This window comes from Akebia trifoliata, chromosome 11 (assembly GCF_017979445.1).
Source record: "Akebia trifoliata isolate Shusen 1 chromosome 11, ASM1797944v1, whole genome shotgun sequence".
NCBI lineage: Eukaryota > Viridiplantae > Streptophyta > Magnoliopsida > Ranunculales > Lardizabalaceae > Akebia > Akebia trifoliata.
In genome coordinates this window covers 33,485,116-33,504,558 of record NC_141385.1, presented here as the reverse complement: position 1 = coordinate 33,504,558, position 19,443 = coordinate 33,485,116, and the positions used below count along the sequence as shown (strand labels likewise).

Here is a 19,443-nt window from a genome sequence, read left to right as displayed (position 1 = left end):
ATATCAAGTTAACTCAGACAATACATCTCACTCTCGGACGAATTTTAAAACCATGACTAAAAGTGACACGCATTAGGATTGTCTTCTCAAAGAGAATAAGGAAATTGCTAAGCATTATTAATATTTTGGTTGCTTTTATTTTTGAATTTTTTTTTTCTTTTTTTTTTTTGAATTATGGATACCCTAAGATTTTCAAATTGGTGATATGTTTTCTTAAACCTTTAACACCTAGAGCTGGATCAATGATGAGTTAACTCCAATATGGGACCTACAACTCTCCATTCAACATAAACTAGATGTGGTACAAATCATTTGCAAATGCAAACAATTTTTTGAAATCGATTTTGAGGGAGTTTTGTTACATAATGCAAATGTTTGCATCACCTAAATTATTAAGAAATTTCAACAAATGATTTGACTTTGCGCCGCACAAACTAAGGCAAATCATTTGCAAATTTATCAGATTGCAACCCACACAAATCAATATTACTAAAATATCCTTTATTAAAGAAATTAATCAAATGACAAGAGTCCTCAAGTACTTGTTGCAACAATATGCATATAAATTGAAAAAAAAATAAAAAATACCCCTCATCAAAGATATCTCAAATTATATAATGAATTTTCAAAATACCCCTTCATAAAAATTAAAATAAAAAATTAAAATTAAAATTAAAATTACAAAAATAGACCTCAATACTTTCTACAATGACAAGTTTATGAATTCAAAAAAATACATGTCATCAAAGATACATTTACTTGCATATAAAACTACAAAAAATATATATATATCCCTCATCAATGCTATTACCAAATATCCCTAAGCATATGGGTATTTTTGTAAATTCATATACATGTTATTGCAACAAATAGTAAAGGTATCTTTGTAATATGAATAGTTTATTTGAGGAAGTATTTTATTATAATTCCAATGTGCAAGTTATTATACCATTGATGAGGATATTTTTGTAAATTCAGATGTATTATAGTATAATAAATAAACACAAAAATGATTTCACAAGAGATCTTATTGTAGCTACCAAGCAATAGTAATTTTTTCTTTCTACAAGTACCAAGCAAGCCTGAGATTTAAAAACAAATATGTACATACATACATACATACTAGGGGTGCAACTTCGGTCTGGTTCAAACCAAGAATCGAACCAAACCGATAGTTTTGGAATGGTCTAATTCGGTTTGGAAGAAGTTGCGTTTCTAAGTTACGAAAATGGAGAACCAATCAATTTGATTCAATTCTCTAATCAAGCTTGTATAGAACCTAGCCAAACCTCCAAGCAATAAATAAATATATATGTATATATTAATTATTATGAATTATTTTATGACTTAGAACATATATTAGTGATCTTTTATGAATAAATTAATGATTTTTTATGGTTAGATTAGTGATTTATTGTATGAAATTTTATGTTTGTTTTTTTCATTAAAAAATATTACTTACAATTTATAGAATATTGACAACCCGTAGAACTGAACCGAACTAAACCGACTTTAGTTTGATTTTCCTCTGAAATTTGATTCGATTATAGTTCTTATTTAGTAAAACCGACCTATGTCGGTTCAATTCCAATTGAACCTCAAACTGAACCAAATTGCAGTCCTAATACATAATTATAGGCCCATTCAACATTCAAAGTTGGGGAGCCAAATTTGTCCTATATGGGACAAAAGTCTCGGATTGAGCTGATTTTTTGTGAGGATCTCTATGGTGAGAAGATTATTCTCACAAAAAACCAGCCAATCTAAAACTTCTAACCCCTTCAAAAGTAGTTTTACAAGTTGAAGAACTGTGGATCCTTAATTTTGACCGCTAATTTATAAACCAATTTTGATGGGGTTAGAAGTTTCAGAATAGATTGATTTTTTGTAAAGAAGGATCTCTTCAACATAAAGATCAACCTCACAAAAAATTGGCCCAATTTGACACTAATAATTTAGACAACAAATTTTGGCTCCCAACTTAGGCTGCCGAACCTGACCCTGGCCCAAGTATTATTTTTTTTTATATTTTATTTTATTTTTTCTCTTGAGAGAGCTAATGTGATGGTTGGAGTGGTTTTCGATTTCTATCCATCACTCTAGGAGCCATGTCCCGGCATACGATTCCTATAATCATGTCTGGGAGGGAGCCATGCTTTGTCAGACAATTGTCTCTGATCACATTTGAAAGCCATTCTTATGCTGAATAGCTCTTTCTCGCCAGTTTGACTAGTTCACATACAGCACAAAAATTTGAATGATCTGGTGAAACCCTTTACTGTCCATGTCTAGAATGGTCCTCCCATTTTGTCTTTTAAGGGTTTCCAAAAAAATATACAAAGAAGAAAAGAATTTTTTAGTAAAAGACTTGAATTGAGACTTAAAATGAGTCAGATTTTTTCCAAAATCTAAGTGATCCGGATCTAATTTTTAACAAATTTGATTTATTCATGTGTATCTAAATTAAAATATGAGTCGAATATAGGTTGATGTCCCTTGATCCAACCTGGATATGCACCCATCCCTTTATCCACCTACATCCAAATGAAATATTATTTTGTAGGTTATATGTAATTTTTTTATATTTTTAATCAACCATTCATCAATAAATGAGTATTAAGTGTAATGGTCAAAATTTCTTTTTAAAAAGAAAAAGGTCTTAAGAGTCTAAAAAAATCACATTTTTTAATAAATAACTTTTTAAATAGTTTAAAATTAATTAATTAATTGATCCGGATATAGGTTTAATAAAAGTAAAAAAAATCGAATATGATTTGAGCTAATAGGATCCGAATTGGATCTAGATCCGGATTCAAATCTGAATATGAATATGGATAGACACATTCAGGCTGAACCCAACTCGTTTAAGCCCTAAATTGGATGAGTTTCCATATTTAAAATTTTGAATTTCTATTTATGCCATGGACTTCAATCACGTATCATGTGTGTGTGTGTGTGTGTGAGAAAGAGAGAGAGAGAGATGAGAAGACCAGTCAATGATTTCTACAAACACAATCGAAGACTGCATAGTTATAACATGAAATTCCTCTCCTGCATTCACAATTCAGCCAAACATCATATAAAACACACACCCAGATATCATAAACCAATGACGAAACCCTGATGCATGTGATTGTGGATGCCTCAAAACCAAATCCTTCATTGTTCTAATTAGCATCACTTAGATGGGTTTGATCTTAAAGTGGAGTGAGATAAGAGAGAACACGAAACATTTCAAGTCCTGCAATCATAAAAAATTGACAGGAGAAGCACCATTAGACCATCTCATAGAAAGAAATTTCAGACATCCTCTGCAATTTTAGCAATATTCTTTGGCAAGTAAATTATCAATTTCATGGTTCATCTCTATATTACCAAGGCCGAGATAGAAATATAGTACAACCACAAAAGGTTAAAACCAAGTGTATCTAGAAAGAAAGGAATTCAAGGTCTACAAGGATATAGAACGCTCAGCTTCAAGAAATCAGTATCTCTAGTTTGGTGTTTATCTTCTTCTGGTGTAAAATTTTCAAGGAATTTAGAGGAGTGTTTTTGGAGGACCTCTAGGGAAGGTAGGAAAGGCTTAGGTAGATTATTAGAGGTGGGGCAGGCAAATGTTGCGAAATTTTCTTTCAGTTGCTTTTTTTGTTTGATTGTGTTGTTTCCTGTTTTCTTTGGATGGTCTTCTTGACTTCCTTTTAATGAATTTTATACTTACACCACAGCCACACCCCCCCCCCCCCCCCCCCCCCCCCCAAAAAAAAAAATAATAAATTTAAATTTAAATTTTATAGATGCTCAGTATTTGCTTTATACATTTGAATGAACATAGAACTTAATAAACAAATATTTTGAGTGCACCTTATTCAACTTGCCTTCTAACGTATTTCATTTTGACTAAGACCTATGGCACACCTAGATTACAAGATGATAACAGTTGTTTACCCAACAATATTGTGCATTCCTTACACTAGCATCCTTCAATTCCTCACAGATCACTAAGAAAGAAAACTGTTGATTATAAGCATACATATATTATAGTCGAGGTTAAAATCTCATCTCGAGGCAATATTTCAGTGTCAATGTTTGGTTCTGGTCTTGACCAAAACTGGAATGGCTCAAAATAAACATTCCAAAAATGGCAGGAACTTTAAACCTTGATTGTAGGCGTGTAATACCAAAAGGGATCTCCAAAACAACCATATGAAGGCATTTCTAGTCAACGAATGAAACTTCCTACTTGGGCAGAGAATCCAAACTGCCATTCTCTTTTTTCATTGAACATGTTGAAAAGAAATCAGTAGCATATTACAGAACTCTCTCAAAAATCTCAGTTACTCCTAAAGCAAGATTGTTAGCGAGCTTGCATACTTAATGAAGTAATACAGTCTCTGGCACTATACAATCATACAACCCCACTTTTAGACAGACACAGCATCCAACCAAAAGTGCTAGTTCTTGTATATTGATAAGCAACAGAGCAATACACAAGGATCTAACAAAGATGATACCATCTTTTCCCCATCTCTATCAACCTTTTATTTTGTCTTGATCAATGAAAAAGTATACTTGTATCAAAGAAGAGAGAGAGAGAAGCACTCACACTTTATCCACCATCAAAATTATAGTCTTGATAGCAATTTCTTTTCCTTCAAAAATTATACTAGTGCCTTCTCTCCAAAAAACCAAGGCAAATGGAAGTATCCTCAATAAAAAGAAACCAAGAGAAAAGAGAGCATCCAAAACCACTAATCACCCCAGTTTCACATCTAAATAAAATCTATATAATCTTGAATAAAAGGGAGAAAAATTCTCATAACTTTCTCGGAAAAGGGTAGTGGTTTCTATAAGGTTAATTGTATCCTCAATTGATGGGAATCCTCAACAACCTTTGAAGACCTATTCTAGGAGGACGTAAATTAATAACAAGCCTTGATGTAGCGTGAAGATGGGTCTTTTGATATTTTTATAGGTTTTTTTGTCTATAACAGTCAGGGATATTTTGGTCTTTTTACATTTTAATTGCGGGGTCCAACAATTATTTTATGTTCTCTTAAATTTCAAGGCGTTTGGTCAAGTCATTAGGGAGTTATGAGTCTTCTTTTTTATAGTCATTTTTAGTCACTTTAGGAGTGGGTAGATCTATAATTCTGCCCCTTAAGTTTGGATGCCCTACCTATAGAACCTTATAAATAATCTCTTTTGCTCTCTTTTTGGATGCTAATGAATAAGATCTAAATTGTGGTTGCCTAAACAACTTTGGTGAATGATTCTCAAACTCTAGAAGTGATTCATTATAGGCCTTCTCCCTTTTCCCTTTCTCTACAAGTTTCATACTACCATTGCTGCATTATTTATCTTGTGAAGCTTGAAGAATGATTGGAGACTTTTTATTGACTGATTTTTTTTCAACATATAGCAAGTTAACCTATTTTCCTAGTTGGTCCTGCATCATTAATCTTTCTTCAAAGCAACCATCTATTTAGCATCAATAGACCTCTATACTCAAGTGATCAACCCCTGTTCGATCACCATCCATACGATAAAAACAGCATCCAATTAAACATTCGAGGTAGATGATCTATGTTTAGAAGCTAAAAGCCGGTAAAGCCTTTCAATCACTCTCCACCAGATTGAATTCCATTGTACCCCATCTTTCAAGAAGAAACATCAAAGCCTAGATTTAGAAATTATTCAAATTTCATCTCAAACCCAAGTTCGATGATTACTAAACTCTCTCATTTAACATGCACACACTCACTTATAGTTGAGAAGTTCATTCTTAAAGGTTTAGCAGTTAGCACTACACCAACATGTGAGTCCCCCGACACCGCCTTGAATTGAATGCCTTCATTGAACAGGCCTCAAGGCTTAGAGAACCTTTTCACACCTCGATCCCATATGATATCAAAGGAAGTCTTAAATTCCACCCTAAATTATGCATCCCAAATTTATCTTCAATACTAGTCCTCCACAACCATGACGTTCCTTATCCAACCTCCAAAGCCATATCCACATCCTTGAAGTATCTAAAGCCATGACCTTCACTGTTAGGGAGATGAACCTTGTCCCCATGTGGTTAACCACCTTCAATATACCAACTCCTCAAACATAATCTCCTTCATTTCATTCAATCAACTTCCCAACATCATTCTACTTCTTGAGCTTGCTAGAGGGAGAACTAAAGCACTTTTTTACCCAAAATTTTCAATTCTCTTATTTAACATCTAGATCAATAATTTAAAACCACAAGCAATCTTGATTAACAAGTACCAGAAATCATATTATCCCAAAATATAATTTGATCACTCAACAAACCCTAAACCTAATGAATCTATATGTGGTCTTACGCTTAGGTATTAAAGAGGTTACAAGAGCATCCACAGCATATTCACATACTAGACTTCACCTGTGCCGAAGGCACGGGTATCCTCTCTCAAGTTAAGGGGGTAGAAGTGAAAAAAATAAAGTTGGAGTAGGTGGTAATTTTAACATGACTCGAAAACGACACGAAATTAATGGGTTTGGATTAAGCCTAATTGGACAAATAATTTTGAGGTTAAAAGGATAAACGATGAAAAACAATAAAATAAAATAACTTAAAAGGGGTAAATGACGAAATATATTTAAGTTAGAGGAGTGGTGATGGGGACATCAAATCTTAAAAAGTAGATTTTAATTTTTATTTAGATTTTTATTTTAGAGGCTTATTTTAATGTTTATCGACTCATGATCTTATTATAATATTTAGTGGCAATTTAGTAACTTTACTGTCTTTTATTTAAGTTTATTAGAGTTTAAAAATTAGGAGAGAAAATTACGGAAATTAGGTTTATTTATTTTGTATTTTAGTTTGACAAGGATTCTTGATTTATTTTCTTTATATAGATTATATTAGGATTTTTTTATTAATGAACAATGAATGAATATGATGAATAAAAAGAAAGCTTGAAGTTGATCTTCCCAACAATGGATATGGTGTGAGGCAATTTTGGAGTGAGTCCAATATAACATTCTTTTCCTCTAATCTTTATTTTCTTTTTCTATTCTTTTTGTTTTTCTTGTTTTCTTTTAGTTCTTGATTTTCTTGATTCTTGAAACTTACAAACCTCAACCCTTAATCCTTTTCCCATTTTCTTGAACACTTATTTCATTAATCTCTTTTTCAAATATTTAACCATTAATCATTTTCTTACCCTACAAACCTTTAATCATTTTCATTAGAATTGTGTCATACCTACAATCATTATTTTCATTTTACCTTTTAAGTTTACCCAATCCTAAACCAAATTCCTTAAAACCCCCATATTTTCTTTTCTCCCCTCAATATCCCGCATCAAGTGAAAATAAAGTTGAAGGAGCAAAAAGAAAAAGCAATAAAATGGTTAAAATGGGTCCCACACAAAGGTTTGTATCTCACAATTGTACCAACTCGATTGTATTTTATTATATAAATACGAGTACAACAAGGAAACCGCTTCAACAGATTAAGCCCAATATATTCCAGTTAATCATGAAACCTAGATTTAAAGCACATGACAATAAAGTATTAAGTTTTGGTCACTAATAATTTTGATTCTATTAATATGTTCAATTTATTATATAAGATTTAAGTTCAAGACCAAAAGCTATTTAAATGTCTTAAAACGTGATTTATATAAGCATAATAGGTTCAAACAAACTAATGACTCTTATTAATTAATTATATTTTTTAAAGAATATATATATATATATATATATATATATATAATATATATATATATATATTATATATATATATATATATATATAAATTATCTAATCAATGACATATATAGTACTTCATGGTAAATGTGTTAATATGTTAGTATGATGAACTAATATGTAATAATGAGAAAATCTTTTCTGGTTCTCACATAAATTTATCATGTGGAAATGAACTTCATCATTTGTTGTTTTACTTGTATGGATTGAGAAAAGCAAATTTTTGAAGATATTTTGTTATCAGCTCACAAATTTTTTTACTTGGATTGTAAGATGATTTTGGAGAAAAAATAGGACTATAACTAAGAACTCTAATTTCCTTCGTTTCTCACATCGTCTCTTTTTAAGAGTCCCTAATAGTCATTTACTACGAAAGAAAAAAAAAAAAGAAGGGAAAGTAGGAAATGAGACATACAAAGGCGATGGGCCCTTTGTAGTAAAGGCCGCCTAATACATTAGGATCCGAAGGGCATTTAATAGACTCAAACAACTATTGATTTTTGGCCTCGAAAGAACTCTTCCAATAGATTAGGTGCCTTAAATGATTCTTCAAAACATTTATATAAGATGGACTAGATATTGGTCCCAGATGTACATTTACAAATAATTGAACAACTCTCTCTCATTTTAATTCTAATATGATCTTTCTTAATCCACATTTAAGGAGCATTGAGTATCAGAAAAAAAATGTGTGACAGTTCTATGCATTGTTAGTACAAATTGTGAGAAGATATACAATTATGGGTGAATTGGGCTCAATTGTATCCTGAAGGCAGATTCGTCAAAACTCAATAACATTAAAACAACATAGTCAACTAAGTGCCACAAAGCAATTTCCACATTCTTCATCCATTCATCATTTCATTTCCCTTCTCTCTTTTTTTAACAAGTTGAAATAAAGGACTTAAGGAGAATAAGGTAAAAAAAGAATATGAAAATTGCTCTAAGGCATACAGATTACTACATTGTCTTATAGGTAGTATAAGCCCCTAGTTCGCTTGAAAAACAAAGGTGTTATTGAGGCTTCGACAAATCTATCTTCAAAATACAACAAAGGCAAGCACACCCAAAACTCTAAGTTCTCTCAAAGTTGACTACTAACCTATAAATGAAACCTTCCACACAAATTTTTTGAAACACAATATCCTAAACTTAAATTAAAATAGTACATTAGAATTAAAAAAAGAGAGTTGTTTTATGTATGTAATTGTATGTTTGACCAAAACTAGTACCCATTATACAGACAAAATTTCTCAAAAGAGACAACCGTTCACATTATGATTTGGAGAGCCTTTTAAAGTACCAAACACCTTGGACGCACCCTTGGGTTAAGACCCATTAAGAATAACCTTTTCGAAATCGAAACCCATAACAAACCTTTTTGAAGTTGGGGCCGTTTCACATTAATCTTACCATTTCACATTATAAGAGATGGGCACAAATTAACATAGTAGAAATAAGCAATATGAAACAATATTGTGCACTTCCGAAGACATAAAAATAGCTTCTTTCTCTTTGAACTAGAAAGTAGGATCTACAAATCTAATAATTTCTTTTTGCTAGGTAAGCAAGGGGGTTAGTGATCAATAGAGGCATAGGTGGGTTCAATGCGATTTGAACCTAGGTCATGGGATCAACCCACCTCAAGCCTTTACCAACTTTTGGCACCTATTCTAATAATTTGAGGTTCCACTACTACGTATTTATGGATATCAACCATCTTCTTGAACATTTTCAAATTGTTTCTTTGGGCCACGAAAGACTGCAATTTTGAAACCCAACTTACAGCTCCTCCAACAAAAGTAAACACATAACCTTAGGTGGACTTGCTCTTGTCAAGATCACCTGCATAATTTGAATCAACATAACCTCTGGCAATAACGTCTAATCCTCCATAACATAATATAGCATTTGAGGTACCCTTGACATATCTTAGGATCCTCTTTACAGCACTCCAATGCTCTTTACCAAGATTCGCCATGTATCGACTAACTGCTCCCACTACTTGTGCAATGTCTGGTCTTATGCAAACCATAGCGAACATTAAGCTTCCCACCGCTGATGCATACAGTACTCAAGACATTTCCATCCTCTCTGCTTCGTTGCTAAGACTCATCTTTGAGGATAACTTGAAATTAATAGGAAGAGGGGTAGAAATTGACTTAAAATCTTGCATATTGAAGCGCCGCATGATTTTCTTCAGATAGTTTTTCTGAGAAAGCCATACCTTCCTATTATTTCTGTCTCAATAAATTTGCATCACTAGAATCTTGTTTGTTGTTCCTAAGCCCTTCATTTCAAACTCCGTAGCCAATTGTGCCTTTAAGTCTGAAATACAATCTTTGTTGAGGCCTGCTACCAACATGTCGTCAACATACAACAGTAGAATAATGAACTCACTATCACCAAATCTCTTGTAGTAAGCACAAGGATCTGGACTAAGTTTGTTGTATTTAAGGCTCATGATAAAGGAATCAAATCTCCGATACCAACATCTCGGCACCTATTTGAGACCGTATAGAGATTTGTTCAACCTGCAAACCAAGTTCTCTTTTTTCTTTTTCTTCAAACCCTCCTGGTTGGAGCATGTAAATCTCTTCTTCAAGTTCTCCACGAAGAAATGCAATTTTCACTTCCAACTGCTCTAAGTACAAGTCAAATGTAGCACACATCGCCAGGACTACTCGAACTGTTGTAAGTCGAACAACAGGATATAATATTTCGTTGTAGTCTATGCCTTCTTTCTGAGCGAATCCTTTCACCACCAATCTAGCACGATACCACTCCACTTGGTCATTGCCATCTCGTTTGATCTTGTAAACCCATTTGTTCCCTATAACCTTCCTTCCTTGTGGTAGTGGAACAAAATCCCATGTCTTGTTTTTATGGAGAACTTCAATTTCTTCTTGCATAACTGTCATCCACAGAGAAACTTCTTGACTTATTGTAGTCTCATGGAAAGTTGACGGCTCTCCATCCTCTGTTAGTAGACAGTATGCATCATTTCCCTCCATGATGTACTCTAAGTGCCAAGCTAGTTCTCTTCTCTCCCGAGTTGACCGTCGAACTTATGGAGTTGCAAACTCAACTTGCTCGTGTCCTTCGTGCTCTAGTGCTGCTTCAGAAAAATCTGAAACTTCTTGTTCTTATCTTTCTTCAACTTGACCTATAGTAGTCTCTGATTTCTCTTTTGAAGTGTTGTCATTTTCTTTTCCTTGTACCTTATCTTCTATAAATATCACATCTCTGCTGATTATCACCTTGCGGGTAGTGGGATCTCACAGGCGATACCCCTTAACTCCATCAACATACCCTACGAAAATGCATTTTCTGGATTTTGGATCCAGTTTTGATATTTCTTGGGCATTGTATATGATTTACACAAGACTTCCGAATGTATGTAAGTAAGAATAATCAACTGGCTTACTAGTCCACATCTCCATTGGCATCTTCAAATCAATTGCGGTTGATGATAACCGATTGATCACATAATAGGCGGTCTTGACTGCTTCTGCCCAAAATGACTTGGTCATCCCTGCAGTTCTCAACATTGCTCTTTTCCGTTCTAACAAGGTTCTGTTCATCCGCTCTGCTACACCTTTTTACTGTGGAGTGTATGCCACTGTGAATTGCATCTTGATACCTTCTTGTTGACAGAAGTTATCAAATTCATCACTAATATATTCTCTTCCATTGTCCGTCCTTAAACACTTGATCTTCTTTTCAGATTCAAGCTCCACTTGTGCTTTGAACATTTTAAAAGCTGAAGATACGTCTGTCTTCCTGTTGATTGGAAACACCCAACATCTCCTAGAGTAATCATCAATAAAAGACACGTAGTATCTTGCACCTCCTAGGGATAGAACAGGTGCTTGCCAAACATCGGAATGTTTCAGTTTTAAGATAGCTTTGTTTCTAACATTAGAACTGCTAAACTTTAATCTATACTGCTTACTAGTAACACAATGCTCACAAAAGGGTAATGAAACCTTTTTGAACCCTGGAAGAAGCTTTTATTCAGCAAGAATCTTCAAGCCTCGCTCTGATATGTGACCAAGCTTTCGGTGCCACATCATTGTTAATTCTTCTGTTGAACTTGCCGATGTAGAAGACGCTTCTTCTTCTTGCTGTATTTCTCCTTTAAGCATGTACAAATTCGCAGCTATCTTTTCTGCTTTCATCACCACAAGCGCGCCTTTAACTATTTTCATGATCCCATCTTGAATATGGATTTTGCTCCCACTATTATCTAATTGTCCCAAGGACAATAGATTTTTCTTCAGGCCCTTCACGTGTCGTACCTCCTGGATAATGCGAACTATACCATCATACATCTTCAATTTGATACTACCAATACCAACAATCTTCAAGGCATGATCGTCTCCCATGAACACAGATCCTCCTGAGATAGGTTCATATTTGGTGGAACCATTCTCTCCAGGGAGTCATATGCCATGTTGCTCCTGAGTTCATAAGCCAGACATCAACAAATCTTCTTCTGCCTTCATTAATTGTTGTTGCCTCGTTGTACAAAATTTCACCATCATTCGAGGTGCTTGCTACACAACCCTGAGCTTTTGACGACTCAGGACCTTTTCCTTTGGCTTCTTCGTTCTTCTTGAGATGCCAACACTCCTTTTTGTAGTGTCCTTTCTTGCCACAGTGATGACACTTGACATTTTTCTTACTTCTAGATTTTGATCTACTTTGATTTTAACTCTTACTAGGATCACGTTTCGTTGATCTCCCTTTCGTCATCGTTAATGAAGGCTGCTGTGAGCCTCCCAATTTATCTTCTTTGTTCTTGTGCCGACTTTTTTCTTCAAAAACCGTAGCTGTAATATCATCGAAGACTAAAAATTCTATGTTGTTGATTAAGTTGATAATGAGTTGATCATATGAATCAGGTAGACTTTGAAGTAGAATTTCAGCATGTTCACCCGTATCTATGTTATATCCCATTGTTGTGAGCTATGAACATAAAGTGTTAAGGGTGTTAATGTGGTCGGTCAACGAAATTGACTCCATCATCCGAAAGGTGTAAAGCCTTCTCTTCAAAAAAATTTTGTTGTGTAGTGATTTGGCCTTGTACAATTTTGTTAGTGTATCCCATATTTCTTTTACTGTCTTTTTCTCCGCCACACTTGACAATACTTCATTGACTAGTGTTAAGTGCAGATTAACAATAGCATTACCATCCATCTCATTCCAATTGCCGTCGTCAGTAATTTCCTCGGACCTATCTCCAATTGCCGCCAAGCAGTTATCTTTTCTCAAAACTGCTTTTATTCTCATTTTCCACAATGAGAAATTATTCCCATTGAACTTTTCCATTTCATACTTCGTCGTCATTATTGAAAATGCTTCTTTTCCACTAAGTGCAGGTTAGTAATAGCATTGTCATCATCTCGTTGCAGTTGCCGTCGTCAGTGATTTCCTTAGGTCTATCTCCAATTGCGGCCAAACAGTTATCTTTTCTTAAAATTGCTTTTATTTTCATTTTTCACAATAAGAAATTATTCCTATTGAATTTTTCTATTTCGTACTTCGTCGTCATTATTGAAAATGCCTCTTTTTCACTAACTGAATCTGATTGTAGCACGAAAATCGACTATAAACCTGATGCTCTAATACCACTACTATCATTGTCAGATAATAAAACCATTTTTGTTGGCTGAAGACGGTTAAGAAAAGTCAAATATGACGACTGGATAAGTCAAATTTGACAATTGGATAAGTCAAATGTGACGACTAGATAAGTCAAATGTGACGACTAGATAAGTCAAATTTGACGACTAGATAAGAATTAGAACCTTCCTCCCTCTATATATATATATATATAATATATATATATATATATATATATATAATATATATATATATATATATATATGTCTCTTCTTCTTCAAAGATAATCTCATCCTTATGTTGTATCCTATCTTTGATTTAGAGAGTGTATTTTCTCCTATCATAAGAGAGAGAGTATTGTCAATTGTGCTCTCCTTATTTTAGAGAGAAATTGTTGTAATTATTTTGCAATAATGAAATCATTTTACAGTTTGCCCGTGATTTTTACTGATTCTTATCTAGTCGTCATATTTGACTTTTCTTAACTGCCTTCAGCCAACAAAAATGGCTTTATCATTTGACATGATTTTGGATCACATGTATTATTTCACACATTATTTGAAATAATAAACTCGATTTCATCACGTATAACCTCTTTCCAAAATTCACTATCTAAATCCCATAAATCCCTAACTAATTTTTATTTTTTTGTTATTTTTTTTTTAAAAACCTTTTTTTTGTGGTTTAACTGACCTGAACGAGGTAATAAAATATGCGAAGCCCTTCAGGATCTTTGCTACTCTGAACATCAACAAGAGATCCAATCTTTGAAGTAGTAAATGAAATGTGCTCATTCCCCATCACAATCTCAAGCTCCTGTCTCCCAACTCGATCTGGTTCTGGCCAATTGTTGTCATCTTCCTTCATAATCTGAAAAGCGCATCCAAAATCAACCCAAATTTCATATATAAAAAAAGCCCTAAAATTTCCAGAAACGAGAGAATGAAAACCCTAGAAGAAAAACAGATGAACGAACCTCGCTTTCAGAGATTATTCTACGACACTCTTTGAGGACAGCAGGAGTGAGGAAGACTTCTTTACGGATCATGGTGTCGTTCTTGTAGTTGGAGTTGTTGGCGTAACGAAGCTTTCCATCTGGTCTGAACTCGAACTCCAAGAACTCGTGACCAAACTTCCCTTTGTGTCCTACGTAGTATCTCAGATAAAATTCCCCATTATCTTCACCTGCCATCTCTCTCTCTCTCTCTCTCTCTCTCGCTCTCTGTGCTGGTTCTTCTGCCCTAAAAATGACACCGACCACAACGAAACGGATTGTGAACCAGAATAAATAAGGCTGTCAATGGATCGGATTAGGCCCGAAATTTGATCCGATCTGATAACTCTGGATCAATGATGCTAATTTGGGTTCTTATAAGGATCCGGTTTGGTAACTTGTTGGAATTCTGGATCAACCATGTCCCGGGACCAAAAGCGATAAAATGTAAGTAAATATGTAAATTTATTATTTATTATTTATATTTTTTATATTTGAAGTTTATTTATATTTTGTGTAAGGGTAACCATCATGACTCATGCGAAATTACTGGATTTGGGTAAAGTCAAATTGTGTTTGGGTCATAATAGTGTTTGTTGTTATGTGATTTTTGAAATACTACATGGATTTGGAGTCGTCACCATTCTTTTTTAAAAATGGGTGTGAATGGATACTTGGAAGATAATTTTAAAAAATTATTTTTTTTATAGTAACTTTCATACGGATAAGGTATTATTACTATTTAAGATCTAAGTAAAGGGACCATTTAGAAAATAGGAAAAGTGTTGAACACCTTATTTTCTCCACCTTAGATGATAATCTTAAAATGGGTCATTTTTCGAAAGAAGTAAAAAAAAAAAAAAGAACCAAGAAAACTCATTTTTGTGCCCTCGAATGCAAGGGACTTTAGTTTTGGCTTGAATCATGAGGGTTTCTTTATTGAGGAAAGAGTCTTATCCATGTCCATGCCTTTGAAAGTACACAATTTGAAAATATGTGTGCTTAGTGATTATGAGAATGTATTCATAAGAAAGAGACTCAATGCCTTTGTCTGGAAAGTGATTTTTGTGGTGGATGCATATGTGTAAGGATTTTTTTTTTTTTTTTTTTTGAAAATAGGTTTCAATACATATCCTTTCGATCGAGTCAAAGTCCAATCTATCGGATATAAGAGATGGTGTCTATTACATCTTAGGGTTGTTCTAAACCAAAAATAATAAAGTAAAATAGGGGGGAAGATAGAAGAGGAAAAGATAGAAGAGAGAGAAGGGGAGTTATTAGTGCATTATTCCTTTTATTCTCACTTTACCTTGTTATTATTTTCTCTTCTGTGAATCTCTTTCTATGTATTCTTGAAGTATTCTTTGGTCTTCAAAATGAGAGCTTCTTAACTTTGAATTCTTTTAACTTTAAAGGTGAAAATGTAAGGTATTTTAGTGTAGGGATTAAGGTTGAGAGAGAAAAAATTTTGAAAGTTGAGAGAAAGAGAGAGAGACGAGAGATAAATTTTGTTTAAGGGTTGAAACTTGAAAGAGGAGGTTCAAGCATGGGGGATTTTGTGAGAAAGGAGTGGGCTTTTATAGGTTTTTAAAGGACCTATTAAAGGTGTTTTGTTCCAAGATAGAAGGTGGAAAGTAATAACATGGGATTTTGGTTGGGCTTTAAAGTTAGTAGAGGGTAGAAGTGGTAAATGGGTCATATGAATTTTTTTGATCCATGTTGAGTGCCTTGACATATAGGTTGGATCTTTAAACCCATACCTTTGTTGAGTGTAAGTCGAGCCAAAATGGAATAGAGATTGATAAAATGAGGAGGTGATGTCATGTATCTCGAATATAAGCATGTGTTAGTTTTTTGTGGCTTAGGTGAATTAATTAAGAGAATGGGGTATGAAGAGTATGACGATAACTTGTGGCATGATCTGAGGAGAAAGTGATGGGGTACGGTGGTGTGGCATGGTGTAGGGATGGTGATGGTGATTGCTTGTGGTGGTGACATGTGGCAAGGTGGTTGAGGTTTTTTATTTGGGGTTTGAAGCTCAAAAACTTATGGATTTGGACCTTACGCTTTAATAAGAATGGTGATGAGCTTAAGGTTTGGAATGGGTTTGAGTGAAGGTGGGTGGTAGTTTGAATTGGGCTTAGAATTGGTTGAACCGATTTGGATTCAAGGACTTGATGGATTTAGGGTTTGAGGGGTTTAGGTTAGAGATTGAATTTGAATGAAAGTGGTATTCAAAATAGGATTTGAGCTTGGGTTTGGTGGGCTAAAGACTTTGGTAGGATTTAAGAAGTGTGGTTTTTAGAAAAATGATTTTAGATGATCCCGTAGGTCCATTGGAGCCTTAGGACTTTGATTTGAAATGAAAAAAAAAAAAAAAAACAATCCTTTTGAAGGCTTGAGCCTTTTTTATTTTAAAAATACAATTTTTAAGTTTTTTTGCATGAGGCCTGTTCAAATTGGGGTGTCTATAATGTTGACCCATCTAACACAATTATTAAACGTATTGTGTTTAGGTTAGTCACGTCAAACTTGGCAATCTTAATACAACTTGCAAGCACAGTTGGAAAACGACGAGGAATTAATGGGTTTGGGTCAAGCCTAATTGTGTTTGGGTCATAATAGTATTGACCCGTCTAACACAATTATTAAATAGGTTGTGTTAGATTAAGGATGTCAACCCGCTTAACCCATGTTGACATATTTAATTATTGTCCATTTTAAATCATGAAACATAAAAGATATCTCAATATTAGTTGATTATTTAAGGGTTTTTTTAATTACCTATGGTAACCATTTTTATCCTTACCAAAGATTGTGACACGTACCCCCAAACATTAAATTATTCTCACATAACAAGGTAGAGCCCACACATCTAAGCTTATTAATTTAAAAGAATAAGTTAAAGCTATTCACATTTGAGCGATATCCCGAGCTCATATCTGATCTAATTCCTAGTTAATTTCTTATTTGAACGGTATCTCAAGCTTGTTTCTGATCGGATTCATAACTTGTATATGATCCAATACCTAGCTCGTATTTAATCTAATCTCTAGCTCACATCAGACCTGGTCCTCAGCACATATCAATCCCTAGCACATATCCAACTTCAAGCATATCCTTTTACATTAAATAAGATGTACAAAATATATTATCAGATTGTTGGGACATTACAAGTCAGAATTCTTCATTTATTTAGTTTGCATTAATGATTTGAAATACTTACACATTAGACTCAAGTGTTTGCTTACAAGTGATGGACACATTTTCCAAAGCACTCAAGTGCATCTCAACTAACAAACCAATCAAACACCTGTCTCAAAGGCTTTCTTATAACTATATAATCCAAAAACTATAGAAAGATTTGATTGAGTTTTAATCTTCAGATCTCTGAGTACTAACTTGACCATCGAAGCAACCTTAATAAGCACCATACCAGGGCCTCATCATTCTTGCCTTTTATCAATCAGGAAGTGACGAAATAGTAGAGATCAACTATTGTCAATAAAGAAAAGTGTTCGTTAGATCAAGATCAAGCCCACCATCAAAAGAGGTCAACAAAGTCAACACCAACAAAAAGGAAAGATCTTTAGATCAAGCCTACAATCAGAATAATATTCTTATCTCGATGAGTGAAAACCTAAAAAAGTCTCCACACTTTTTGGCACCATTTGTGGGAAACTTTTCAAAGGTTTTCTTACCACATACCTATCCAAAGTAAGCCCTACTAGTAGAAAGATGGACATCCCAACAAACATACCTTGGGAACTTCACCTAAGAACAAGAGTCGCTTAGTACACCTCGAGCATTTCACCTAGGGATGATGGTTGTTTAATGCACCTCTGGCATTTATCCTAAGTTTTATACCAAGGTAGCTTCCATGCAATCGGTACCCTGGGTAAGTTGTGATCATCAAGGAAAGTTAGTACATATATATTATTTTACAACAAGGTAGCTTTCGTGTACTAGTGATTCTGGGGAAGTTGTGGCTAAAAAAATAAGTACGAATTAAACTCTACATCGAGGTCACTCTCCTACACTCATGTGACTCTGAAAAAGTTATCTCCGGAAAGTTGCATCGAAGAAAGGAAGGTCTCTAGGAGAGCAATTCGGATCGAGTTTTACATCGAGATCGTTCCTTAAAACTTGTGTAGGTTCAAAACTCCTAGGGTTGTTCCATAAACACCCCAGCCCTAGGTCTCGTACTGAGGTCGTTCCCAAGCATTCATACGGGTTCAAAACTCCTAAGCTCCTAGGGTCGTTCCATAAACATCTCCGACCTAGGCTTTGTACTAAGGTCATTTTGTAGCACTTGTATTGAGGTATGGGGCATTCTATCATCTGAAAAATTACTTTAGTTTAAAAGCAATACTCAAGGGCAATGCCTAGCTTTATATACTCAGTGAAAATACCTAACTTAATATACTCGGGAGGCAATCGCTAGCTAAATATACTCTAGTTTCATTACTTACTATATTTGCATGAGGGTCATTTCTAAACATGTTGAACTTTTGAGAAATTTCAAAGAGAGGGTCGTTTTTAAATACCTTAGGCTTTCAAAATCACCTCAGACTTTTTAGAAATTCCAAAACAAGGGTCATTTTTAAACACCTTAGATCATTAAAATCATCTCAGAATTTTCAGAAATTGTTTAAACACCTCGGACTTTTCAGAAATTTAAAAGCGGGTCATTTTTAAACACCTTAGACCATCAAAATCACCTCAGACTTTTTAAAATTTTCAAATGAGAGTCATTTATAAATACAACGAACTTTAAAATCACCTCAAATTTTCAAGAATTTCAAAACAAAACATCATTTATAAGCACCTCAAACTTCTTTAAAAATACCTCAAATCTTACTAACCTAAAACAAAATTTTCACTATGCTTAAAAAATATGTCTAGCTACTCATTAAATATTTGATTGGAGTTATTTTTGCTACCTAGAAATTTTTGAGGTAACAAAAAGGGGGCAATTGTGGTAACCATTTTTGCCCTTGCTTAAAATTGTGATACGTACCCTCAAATGCGAAATTATTCACATGCAACAAGGCAGAGACTGAGCTTATTAATTTAAA

The 19,443-nt window shown here is 34.1% G+C and overlaps 1 protein-coding gene across 1 annotated transcript; it reads right to left on the bottom strand.

Annotated features, from left to right (window-relative positions):
• Window positions 1-2,981: 2,981 nt before the first annotated feature.
• On the bottom strand, window positions 2,982-14,640 carry MAGO (mago nashi family protein). Its single transcript, XM_086459514.1, has 3 exons — window positions 14,348-14,640; window positions 14,065-14,241; window positions 2,982-3,241 (listed from the first exon to the last, which is right to left on the bottom strand). The coding sequence occupies exons 1-3, from the start codon at window positions 14,561-14,563 to the stop codon at window positions 3,182-3,184; spliced, it is 453 nt and encodes a 150-aa protein (XP_086315640.1). The 5' UTR covers window positions 14,564-14,640; the 3' UTR covers window positions 2,982-3,181.
• Between the last annotated feature and the right edge of the window lie 4,803 nt (window positions 14,641-19,443).

Coding starts and splice junctions, on each gene's coding strand:
- MAGO (XM_086459514.1), bottom strand. CDS start 14,563: ATGGCAGGTGAAGATAATGGGGAATTTTATCTGAGATACTACGTAGGA. Junction 14,242..14,347: donor GAATAATCTCTGAAAGCGAG/GTTCGTTCATCT, acceptor TGCGCTTTTCAG/ATTATGAAGGAAGATGACAA. Junction 3,242..14,064: donor TATTTTATTACCTCGTTCAG/GTCAGTTAAACC, acceptor TTATGATTGCAG/GACTTGAAATGTTTCGTGTT.